Source organism: Dermacentor andersoni, chromosome 2 (genome assembly GCF_023375885.2).
Source record: "Dermacentor andersoni chromosome 2, qqDerAnde1_hic_scaffold, whole genome shotgun sequence".
In the NCBI taxonomy this organism is placed as follows: Eukaryota; Metazoa; Arthropoda; class Arachnida; order Ixodida; family Ixodidae; genus Dermacentor; species Dermacentor andersoni.
This window is the reverse complement of record NC_092815.1, coordinates 73,160,241-73,172,890: the sequence shown is the minus strand read 5'-3', so window position 1 is coordinate 73,172,890 and position 12,650 is coordinate 73,160,241. Positions and strand designations below refer to the sequence as shown.

At 46.4% G+C, this 12,650-nt stretch overlaps 2 protein-coding genes across 6 annotated transcripts in view; one reads left to right on the top strand and one right to left on the bottom strand.

The window, feature by feature from the left end:
• ssp3 (short spindle 3) overlaps positions 1-12,650 on the bottom strand; it is a 259,626-nt gene that overhangs the window by 86,745 nt on the left and 160,231 nt on the right. The window lies entirely within an intron of this gene.
• Positions 1-12,650, top strand: part of LOC126541842 (uncharacterized) — a 49,575-nt gene that overhangs the window by 33,373 nt on the left and 3,552 nt on the right. For 2 of the 3 annotated variants that reach the window (XM_050188786.3, XM_055076980.2), the window contains exon 3: positions 11,120-11,732. In XM_050188786.3, the coding sequence (XP_050044743.2) occupies positions 11,120-11,732 (613 nt within the window). Of the gene's footprint in view, positions 1-11,119; positions 11,748-12,650 lie in introns of all 3 variants that reach the window. The other variant, XM_055076981.2, reaches the window with a different exon arrangement.

The window sequence follows — 12,650 nt, the reverse complement described above, 5'->3', positions numbered from 1 at the left end:
CACGTGGTGCAGCGCTGTGTTTTGTTTGTTTGACGTATGTACTCCAGGGCCCAGGATCCCGAAGTTCGTCAAACGAGGCTCGACACCAGTACCCTGCAGGTTCTTTCAGCGTTCCTCATGGCCAGCGAATTGAGTTCACCGGCCATTCCGAACTTCCGGGGCGAGGACGAGCTGTTAGATACGGGACCGTTTCCTGAGCCTACTTCGAGTTCCCCAGACCTCATCGAATCGCACCACAGCTAATTGAGGAGCGAAGAAGCACGGATGCCACATTCCCTAGGTGCGGCACGAGCAAACAAGTTGGCGGCCCCCACTTCGTGTGCTGCAGGTGGAGCTATTCACTGCTTGACTCTTCCCGAAAGTGAAGCGAGGGCCTGGCACTGTTGCAGGTAGTGGGTCCCGAGGCAAGACGGCTGTAATACACCGTGAAAACCTGGCAGCGTTGCCCCCATCCGCCGATTGTGACGGCGCATTGCAAGTTAGCAAGGCAAGATCGCAGGGAGAAGTAAGCCCTCGGACAATGGGGGACCAAGCAGCGACTCTCTTCGCCGGGTGTGACTCAATCGCACGGGCACCTACCATTGGCCGAAAATGACGACACCTGAGTAGGCTCGCCGATTGGCCGAAAATGGCGTCACCTGAGCGGGTTCTCCCACTGACCGAACGTGACGTGTCTTCGAGACACCGAAGGGCTTAAAAGACACAGACCGGAGAGCATTCCTAGAGCATTCCTTGATTCATCTCTTTCGAGCTTCTTGCCGCGGGCCGCAGCATCCGAGTTGCTGCCAGCCCGTAATGACTCTAATACTGTTAATTGACTCTCACTGTAAATAATGTAAATTAACCTCCCAAGTTTTCATCCCGACGTCCTCCAACTCTTATAGCCCTCATTATTTCGCCTTCGCTAGAGTCTAGTGTAATTGATATACACATATCAGATCATTACCCTGTAATCAGCACTTTCAAATCTAACCCTCCTAGGTCAGATCCCTGTCATCTTGCGTCTCATCTTGATAAGATAAATTTTGTTGATGCAATTGAGAAAATTGACTCGACAGTTATAGCTTCCAAACTAAATCCAGAAGAAGCACTTCAGTTATTTTCTTTATTTTTACAAACTGTTCATGCTAACACTGTCACAGTTAAGTGCAAAAAGAAACTTAAATTTCCGCATAATCCTTGGATCATCACCATCAGCAGCAGCAGCAGCAGCCTGGTTACGCCCACTACAGGGCAAAGGCCTATCCCATACTTCTCCAACTACCCCAGCCATAGCTAATTGTGGCCATGTTGTCCCTGCAAACTTAATCTCATCCGCCCACCTAACTTTCTGCCGCCCCCTGCTACGCTTCCCTTCCCTTGGAATCCAGTCCGTAACCCTTGATGACCATCGGTTATCTTCCCTCCTCATTACATGTTCTGCCCATGCACCCATTTCTTTTTCTTGATTTCGACGAAGATGTCATTAAATCACGTTTGTTCCCTCACCCAATCTGCTCTTTTCTTATCCTTCTTCTTCTTTCCATAGCTCGTTGCGTCGTCCTCAATTTAAGTAGAACGCTTTTCGTAAGCCTTCAGGTTTCTGCCCCGTACCTGAGTACTGGCAAGACACAGCTGTTATACACTTTTCTTTTGAGGGATAATGGCAACCTGCTGTTCATGATCTGAGAATGCCTGCCAAACGCACCCCAGCCCATTCTTATTCTTCTGATTATTTCAGTCTCATGATCCGGATCCGCAGTCACTGCCTGCCCTAAGTAGATGTATTCTCTTACCACTTCCAGTGCCTCACTGCCTATCGTAAACTGCTGTTCTCTTCCGAGGCTGTTAAACATTACTTTTGTTTTCTGCAGATTAATTTTGAGACCCACCCTTCCGCTTTGCCTCTCCAGGTCAGCGAGCATGCATTGCAATTGGTCCCCTGAGTTACTAAGCAAGGCAATATCATCAGCGGTGCAAGTTACTAAGGTATTCTCCATTAACTCTTATACCCAATTCCTCCCAATCCAGGTCTCTGAATACCTCCTGTAAACACGCTGTGAATAGCATTGGAGATATCGTATCTCCCTGCCTGACGCCTTTCTTTATTGGGATTTTGTTGGTTTCTTTATGGAGGACTATGGTGGCTGTGGAGCCGCTGTAGATATCTTTCAGTATTGTTACATACGGGATTGTCTACACCCTGATTCCGTAATGCCTCCACGACTGCTGAGGTTTCGACTGAATCAAACGCTTTCTGGTAATCAATGAAATCTATATATAAGGGTTGGTTATATTCCGCCCATTTCTTTATCACCTGATTGATAGTGTGAATATGGTTTATGTCGAGTAGCCTTTACCAAATCCTGCCTGGTCCTTTGGTTGACATAAGTCTAAGGTGTTCCTGATTCTATTTGCGATTACCTTAGTAAATACTTTGTAGGGAACGGACAGTAAGCTGATCGGTCTAGAATTTTTTGGCATTGGCGTTCCCCTTCTTATGGGTTAGGATTATGTTAGCGTTCTTCCAAGATTCCGGTACGCTCGAGGTCACGAGGCATTGCGTTTACAGAGTGGCCAGTTTTTCTAGAACAATCTGCCCACCATCGTTTAACAAATCTGCTGCTAGCTGATTCTCCCCAGCTGCCTTCCCCCTTTGCCTAGCTGCCAAGGCTTTCTTTACTTCTTCCGGCGTTACTTGTGGGATTTCAAATTCCTCTACACTATTTTCTCTTCCATTATCGTTGTGGGTGCCACTGGTGCTGTACAAATCTCTATAGAATTCCTCAGCGACTTGAACTATCTTATCCATATTAGTAATGATATTTCCGGCTTGGTCTCTTAACGTATACATCTGATTCTTGCCTATTCCTAGTTTCTTCTTCACTGCTTTTAGGCCTCCTCCGTTCCTGAGAGCATGTTCAATTCTATCCATATTATACTTCATTATGTCATGCTATCTTACGCTTTTTAATTAACTTGGAAAGTTCTGCCAGTTCTATTCTAGCTGTAGGGTTAGATGCTTTCATACAATTGTGTTCTTAATAAGAACTTTCGTCTCCTGCGATAGCTTACCGGTATCCTGTCTAACGAAGTTACCATCGACTACTATTGCACCCTCCTTAATGATGCCCATAAGAGTGTCGTTCATTGCTTCAACACTAAGGTCCTCTTCCTGAGTTAAAGCCGAATACCTATTCTGTAGCTTGATCCGGAATTCCTCTAGTTTCCCTCTTACCGCTAACTCATTGATCGGCTTCTTATGTACCAGTTTCTTCCGTTCGCTCAAGTCTAGGCTAATTCGAGTTCTTACCATCCTATGGTCACTGCAGCGCACCTTGCCGAGCATGTCCACATATTGTATGATGCCAGGGTTAGCGCAGAGCACAAGGTCTATTTCCTTTCTAGTCTCGCCATTCGAGCTCCTCCACGTCCACTTTCGGCTCTCCCGCTTGGGAAAAAGGTATTCATTATCCGCACATTATTCTGTTCTGCAAACTATACTGATAACTCTCCCCTCAGCCCTGCTATTCCTAGAGCCTATGCCATATTCTCCCACTGACTTGTCTCCAGCCTGCTTCTTGCCTACCTTGGCATTAAGTCGCCCATTAGTATGGTGTATTTTGTTTTGACTTTACCCATCGCCGATACCACGTCTTCATAGAAGCTTTCAACTTTCTGGTCATCATGACTGGATTTAGGAGCGCACACCTGTACGACCTTCAATTTGTACCTCTTTTTAAGTTTCACAACAAGACCTGCTACACTCTCGCTAATGCTATAGAATTCCTGTATGTTACCAGCTATATCCTTATTAATCAGGAATGCGACTCCTAGTTCTCGTCTCTCCGCTAAGCCCCGTTCACAGGACGTGCCCACTTTTTAGCACTGTATATGCTTCATTTGTCCTCGTAAGCTCACTGAGCCTTATTAAATCCCATTTTATTCCCGCTAATTCCTCCAATAGCACTGCTAGACTCGCCTCACTAGATAATGTTCTAGCGTTAAACATTGTCAGGTTGATTCCAGTGGCGGCCTGTTCGGACCCAGGTATTATTAGCACCCTCTGCTGCGTCACAGGTCTGACCGCCGCCGTGGTCAGTTGCTTCGCAGCCGCTGGGGACTGAGGACAGGGGTTTGATAGTTGTATTCATATAGGCGGTTGTGGCCAAGTACTGCACCAGGGTGGCCACTCCTTCTCTGGTTGGGAGTGCGTTACCAGTTCTGGTCACCGGGATCAGGCCACACTCCAGGCCTGTTTATGCAATTTTATCAACACGCGGATTTCAATTTTTTTTTAATCCGGTGGAAAATTGCGCGGCACCGGGATTCAAACCACAGTCCTCTTGTACACGAGGCGGATACTCTACCTCTACGCCATCGCTGCACCTGTTGATCCTTGGATCACTAACGGGCTACTTGTGAGCTTGAGGAACAAAGAAAACATGTATAGGAAGACTAAAAAATAGCCTTTCAATGTTAATTTAGGGTTACGCTATAAGAAATATTGCAGCATGTTGAGTAATTTATTGAAGAAATCAGAAAGGCAATGTTACGAAAATGAATTCATGAAAAATAAGTTTCATCAAAAAAACAATGGCAACTTATCAACGAGATTTTCAATGTACCGCATTCTAGCACTTCCACTGAAAAAGTAATTTACAATAATGTAACTATCCCTGACCCGCCTAGCATTGCTCGTGCGTTCAGTAATCACTTTTATGAAATTTATAATACTATCCATGTTTCTTCTGTTTATCATACGAGGGTCACCATACGAGGGTATGAGGGTCACCTGCATCTTTGCATCAGCCAAACTTTGCTGTTTGAGCTCAAGCAGCTTCAAAGTAGAGGCGGCACAGTTCCTTCCCGATCATTCCTGAATGCGACGGTCATTTCTGTTCTTGTCCACGTTCCGCCACGCGTTCACCCCACGGACCATTTGAAGCACCCTCTTGGCCCGTTGCACAGTCAACATCCGATTTTTCGGACTCCCTACGGGCCACGAAAACGTCCGAAACACCAAATTGGGCAGTCCGAAAAAAATGAATACATGTCTTTTACTGCCCTTGAGGGCTCAAATCGTCACAGGCACGGCCAAAAAAGCTCCGAAGGCCTTCCACTACACTTATTAGGCATATCGGTGCTCGTACTGTGACAGGAGACGGCGGGTGCTCGCGTGTATAATTATGGAATACGTACTGTGTCCCGTGACAATAGCCCCTTCCCACGCTTGTTAAGCTTCACCGCAATACTTCACGCACGCTTTACAGCGTAACATCCCTGTGCTGAGGCGAAGCTGCCATTCGGAAACGGGCATAATGCAACGCGCCATGCTTTCTAAGCTTCGAAGCCAATCGTGAGGAATAGAGAGGCGGAGTCGGTGCCATTACTGACAGCGACGAATTATTTCAACGAAAAACACGGCACCGAACGGCAAGAACCTTAAGAGGAAGTTTTAGCTCGGGTGCTCCTATCTAAATACATGTAAAAGGAGAATTCGTTTTTCTCGGCAACCACTGCACCAAATTTGATGGAGTTTGCTGCATTTAAAAGAAAAACTTAAAATCTAGTGACTGTTGGTTTCGAATTTTCGATTTAGGTTGTCATTTTTTTATAAAAAATTGGCAAAAATCGCAAATTTTCAGAAAACGAAACTATCAAGTTTACAACTCCGTAACCCAGCAAGAAAAAATGATATAGCAATTCTGTGAGTTGTATCTGATAGCACATCTAAAGCGGACAAAATTGATATCTTACACATGAACCTCAAAAAATGTGTCAATGTGTTATTACAACTTTTGCAAAACCCTCGTAAATAACGTAACAAATTCACATAAGATGTAAAATGACATATCAGATTTGTCCGCTTTGAACGGTCTAATGGGTGACGTTTACAGAATCGCGATATCTGTTTTTGATGCAGAGTTATTAGTTTGTAAACTCCGTGCTTCTATTTTTTTCAAACTTCTGAATTTCTGAAAATCTCTTTAACAAAATTCAAGCCCTAAATCAAAATTCCGCTGCCAACAGTCACTAGAATTTAACTTTCTCTCTCAAATGCAACAAATTTCATTAAAATCGGTCCAGGGGTAATCTCAGAAAAACGTTTTTGCGTTTTTACATGTATTTGAATAGGCCGCGTCGGAGTTGGGCCCGAGCTAAAGCTTCCTCTTAATAGCGAACGCCGAAGCAGCTAAGCCTCGCGTTACCGCGGTGGTGGCTACGGCTGCCAGCGGATCCGCGTGCAAGAGCGCTGGTTCGAGGCGGCGAAATAATCATAACGGCGTTGTTAGCTTTGATTAATGCCGTTCCGGACCCGCGGTCGCGGCAGAAAGTCCGGAAAATCGGATAGAGAAGGGTTCTTGCGTCTGAAATTACAGACGTTCTTACACATTGACTCTACGGGGCACGTGGTGGTGCCGCGAAGTCGCCCACATTATCGGGCCTTTCCGAAAAATCGGGCGTCCGGAAAATCGGTCGTTGACTGTACACTGGCAACTCCTCCAGCCCACGACACGGCATCAAAGACAATTCGTTACGATTGCTCTCTTTTACTCGAGCAAGCACTAGGGCTTTCGTTCCCTTTGAATAAAATGACAGCTAATTTTCCCTGATTGAAGCACAAATTCCTTTCCATGAGTTGTTCCAGACTATTGAATATCCCCGAGAATTCCCGGTTTTCCCGGTCGGTAGACACCCTGAAGTCCCGCTATCACCCACAGACATCGAAATAGTTTACCTTTAATCCTACAATGTGACATCCTCCTTCGGCAAACTTCGCGGTACCACGAGGGTTCGTGAAAACCGAAATAAAGCGCCAGCAAGATGGTACAGCGGCACTACGTTGTATGTCAAAGAAAAATGCGCGAATGACGAACCGGGCGATTTCGACAGGCCAGCCAGAGTTTCTCACTATAGGGTGAGAAACTCTACGGACGGTCCTCTGCTTCCTCCTATGATGATGATGATGACAGCATGCTACTGGTTTTCATTTCAATTTTGCTAGTTGCGAAACATCTACGGAAGGAGGGTTTCGCTTTTATGTATGCTTTGGCGCAGGCTACCCGCCGTGGTTGCTCAGTGGCTATGGTGTTGGGCTGCTGAGCACGAGGTCGCGGGATCGAATCCCGGCCACGGCGGCCGCATTTCGATGGGGGCGAAATGCGAAAACACCCGTGTACTTAGATTTAGGTGCACGTTAAAAAACCCCAGGTGGTCGAAATTTCTGGAGTCCTCCACTACGGCGTGTCTCATAATCATAAAGTGGTTTTGGCACGTAAAACCCCATAATTTATTTTATATTTTGGCGCAGGCTCGGCGCAATTTTTCGCTAAAATGCCGTTTTGGCGCAGGATGGCGCAAAGGGTCGCCCTCGGAGCAGTTTGCGCAGCTGTTCTGCCACTGATTACGGCAACGGCGGAAATTCGTCTACAGTGTCCCTATAATTGTTTTCACAATAAAACGAAATAAGAGGCGGGACTTGATGCCGCGGTACGTCCCTCGCTTCCGGTATGGGAAAAGGCAGGGAAGAACCACCGCTTGGGAATTCTATGTCGATGCAGAGGGAGAGAGAATCTCCATTGGCAGTGACGCCTGGCGACAAGTAGCAGGGCAGTTAATTTCTTAAATTTCCTCTAATAATGAACCGATTCTTTAAAAAGAATAGATTTTGTAAAACGCTCCTTAAGCGATATTTTGTAGCTGCCAGGGTATAACCAAAATTTGCAATGGGGCATGGCGAAGAGCCATTAGAAGGACATTACATCAGAACACTGAAGCAAGTTTATAGACAGCTAGAGCGTTCTTTAAAACTATGTTGTCGTTAATTCTGAAATAATAGGTGATTATTAGAAGCCGTGGTGGTTTAGCCAGCTTAGGGTTTGGTGCAATTTTTGGAGCAGGAAAAAAGTCGTTCTCAAGCAGTTTAGGAGCAGCCACACGAGCATATTGTAGCAGTTTCGGAGCAGAAACATTTGTCTTTTTGGAATACTTGGAGTAGTACAGCGCAGTAACCTGTAGCCATTCGGCGAAGCTTGTTATCAGTGTGCAATCAGTAAGTTCTGATCAACAGTGAAGCAAGACACAAAGCCAACAGCGACCAATTATGCTTGCCTTCCCACGGGCGGTACCGTGTACCATGCACGGCGTGTTGCAAACATTTTTATTTAGGTAGGCAAGGAACTTAATTTTGTAAAAAATAAAATAAAATTTTGCAGGTTAATGAGAGTAAAGACATGAGGGCGCAAGACAAACATAACATTACAAGTGAGCTAGAACAACTTGCGCTGTGAGGCACAAGACAAAAAGTGATGGCAAATGTCTTATGCCCATTCCAGATTATTATGTCCTTTGATATACTTTATCACACTATAGACAAAATGTGTATTACGCCCAATAACAATGGTAGTAGCTCAACAAGAGACTATGCATATATGAATGGCACTATGAGATGAGATGTTTCCAGACGGTGTGTCGCAAATACGGTGATGGCGGCGGAGAACAACGTTCATACCATCCCGCACACTCGCTTTCGTTGTGAGGCGGTTTGTCGGCTTCCCGTGTGTCGTGTGGGCCCTGCGAATGAATACGAGTTGATTCGGCGTAGAACCGCAACTTCTATCGCCGATAACCAACCGACCTTTCGAAGCACCATCGATTATGCCTAACGGCCAAAATTGGCTGTTGGCCGATGTGACCGGCAAGCTTTCCACAAGCCATGGCGGAAAGCTTTATGTTCGTACGAGTGGCTGACCGGCGATCGGTTCTGAAATCATGCGGTCAATTCATTTTCTTCTCGTTCATTACATAACGAGGGTTTCGAATCCGGCAACATTGATGCTTTCAGGTAGCATGTGTGGCTTTATTGACCAGTTGCCTTCACCGAAAAAGATCACGTACTCGTGACGCCTGCGGCAGAAAGGATGCTCCACATCCGTCGCCAAGCTTTGCAAGTGATCGCGCTGGCTAACACTGTAGTGGTAAAACATAAATACCCAGGTAAGTGGATGGGGAAACGGCGCCGCGGTAGCTGAATCGGTTAGAGCATCGCACGCGTAATGCGAAGACGTGGCATCGTCCCCCACCTGCGGCAAGTTGTCTTTTCATCCACTTTCATTGCCATTAAGTTATTATTTTTTAATGCAATTAGTAAGTACAAGCAATTTCCCATATGTTGTTCTTGGCGTCTTTGTTTGTTCGCTTCTCATATGATTAATAAAAATCGGGCCCCTCGGTCAATTACCTTTCTTCTCGGTCAATGCCAGTATGTCACTGTGACGTCACGGATTTCGGAGTATTTTTTTTTTTTTTTCATTTTCACGCCGCTTTGGCGCAGCAAAAGTTTGCGAAATTCACCATGATCAATCATAGGCCCCATTAGAACAGAATATACAGCTTTATCTTTACAGCTAAAGAATTAACTAGGCCCTAGAAGACGCTGTCAAAATCCATGACGTCACAGCGAGCTGGTGTGGCAACTTCGAGGAGGCGTCGCCACTCGTCTCTTGTTATCGCACTTTTTCTGGCTTACCAAGCGCCTTATCGTGGTAGGAGTGGTGTTTCTGATTATATATAATGGTAATTTGCTGATACAGAAGAAATCATTTTTCTCTTTGGTGTGCCTTTAAGACTGTACTTGAATGTTCTAGTACTAGATCGATAAGGTTGTAACACCTCATTATAATTTTGTCATTGGTAGTCAAACGGACTGTAAAATGATTCTTGCATTGAATTATAAGATGGAAGAATATGCTCCTTGTACGCTTCTGCTCGATGCTTAGGAAAAAAAAGAAAAGCTAATTACCCATCGCAAAGATGCCGGTGGTCAAAAGGTATCGTTTGCTTCGAGCGCTGCCCGCGTTCTCACGTTTCGGTATCCCGTATTGCTGCTCTGGTTTTGCAGACACGTTAAGCTCATACTAACCGTAGGCAGCAAAAAAATCCCACCTCCATGTGATAAATTGGCTTGGTTACTGGATGCTTTCGTGTTCTTACGCAAAAGACCGTAGCGCCGACTCTCGAGCGCCAGTTTTAACCTTACCTACCGATGGCAGTAAAGGGCGGTAATGACGTATACAGCGTCAGACAACTTCGCTTGTGGCGGCGATTTGAATTGCACTATAGAGAAGTGCGGCTACTTCAGTCGCGTCAGCAGAGGTAGCGGTAATGTTTCTGTGATGTTATAAACATTTCGAAGCCATATCTCAACTTCTTTCGTTATTTTAAATTGTTTTCTCCTTTTGGGCTTGTCCCAAGCCTGAACGGCTGATGAAATGCAATAGAAGGCTCGTTCAAAGCCTTGTGCATTCCAAAATGAATGGTTGAGGGCGCGACATTCTTATATTTTTTTATTTAGAACACGATTTTTTTTCGCGTTCCCATTATCTATGAGGTGACTGTACAACAGGCACGTAGACTGTGAACTAGTTGAATCCTTAATTCATAAAGAATTCTGGGGTTTTACGTGCCAAAACCACCATCTGATTATGAGGCACGCCGGAGGACTCTGGAAATTTGGACCAACACCTGGGGTTCTTTAAAGTCACCTAAGTATAAGTACACAGGTGTTTTCGAATGTCGCTCCCACCGAAATGTGGCCACCGTGGCCGGGATTCGATTCTGCGACCTCGTGCTCAGCAGCTCAAGAATAAACAATAAGAGAATAATTAGATAAACCATGACGGAAGAAATGAAAGTACGCTCACACGAAATACGGATTCACTTCGTGGAACTGACAATTTTTTTTTTTATCGTCTATACTACAACCAGTCACGTTCTTCTTGCAACGGGCCCTTTTACATGTGTGTTTGAGTTACTCAAATCGTCCAACACCATTTTTTCCGAGACCTCGTGATCATTTTTCGGTGACCATTTATTAAGTGTTCTTGCCCATCTTCATTCCATACAGGAGCCATTTATTCTTGGAAAGTTCGTTAGCAAACAGGCTCTAAGAATGTTGAGAGGCTATTCGTGTAATATTTAATCGCAATTGGTGATTTTGTGTTTAAAAGAGATCCTTCGTCCCCAATAGTTGTTTGACTGGAAATCACTGCGACCGCTTCAAGAAAGCAGCACAGCCTAATTTGCCGGTTGCTTTTGCCATGCTTTCGATCAATGATAGCGTGACACGTGCGTGCAGTGCCCGAGCCCAACGACGTGTCCTGCGACGCCGTACTGCCCCAACACCATTACCGCATGCACGCCGAACACGCCGTGCGCGGCGGCTGCGGCAGCAGCACCGCACGGTGGTCCGCCGCCGCAACCCGGCTATCCGCCGCAGAATCCTGCTCCTCCGCCGCACCAGAAGCGTCGGCGGAGCGGGCGGAAGGAACATAAGCTGAGGCACCAGAAACACCTGCGAAACCAGCACGGCGAGCGGCTGCGGAAACCCGAGACAACGCAGCCTTCCGAGGACGGGGACTTAGAAGTGTCGCGTAGCGCAGGCTTAGGGATGCACCACGATGAGGCCAGCAAGCAGGAGAGCCCCAGCACACAGCCTATCGTCGCGGGCCGGCGTTGCCACGAGGGCGACCAGTGCGACGACGGCCGGTCCTGTCCCTCGCGCGGAAGGTGCACCGGGGATGGCCGCGAATGCGACGCCGACCACGCCTGCAGAGGCGGCGATGAGGACGGCGGCGAGTGCGAGCGCCGCTGCCCCGTTAAAGGTCCCAAGGAGGCGCGCCGACATCACAAGGGCCACGCCCCGACGACTACTTCCTCTGGTCTCCCAGAGGTCTCTCACCACAAGTCAAGTAAGCCGCCCGCATGTAAGGGTAGGGAACATCTCACGAACGTTGCATATTGCGGAACCATTCTAAGCCATTATAAGTACGACCAGAACTACCAACATGCTCATCGCATAAGTTTCTAAAGAATTCCAACTGGTTCCAATAGCCGTAACGACCATGTCTCGGCATGTCGTATGCTAGATTACTCGGGTAACTGAGAAATGTGCGGAGTACAATCAACCTCTCTATATGGCTTTCATAGATAATGAAAAAGCATTTGAGCCAGTAGTGATCACGACCTACTGGAACTCCTGACCTGCGGAGATAACCAACTTCTATGGGAGTCTCCTGCAACCACTGTCGTTCAACCGTCAGCCGTTGGTGTCGCTTTTATGACCTGTTCGTCTGCTACTTTACAGTTGACTAGGGCAGTGTTGTAATTGGAATGACAGCTGTTCTGTCGTGACAAACTGCTTGCAGAGTTGATTTTTGTGAGCACAGTGATAGCGATGTCACAGGGCTTTGATTGGTCACTTGGCTCTAAAAGCTGACTGCCTGAACCTGAAAAATGGTGGTGCATGTAGTCCATTGCTCTCTAAAACAGCGTCAAATAGCCGCTCCTATTGCCTTTTTCACGCAGTAGCAAGCCGCACAGATGTTGCACATTGTTATAGAGTTCGTAAAGTTCACAACAGTTGTATACATTGTAAAGCTCGCTTCTGTGCTTTTTAGGATCTGGAAACGTTCGACAACAGAATGATTACCACTCATTTTAACTCTATATGTTGCCCGTGAATGTGCCACGAGTTCAAAGAGAATTACGGATCCAGCTTCACTATGTGCATATTTTTCGCACCACCATTATGCTGCCGCCATACCCTGCAGAAAAGCTAGCTTTGCAGTTTGAATAGCGTTCCGTGACACAAGGCCTTGCAGCACGTT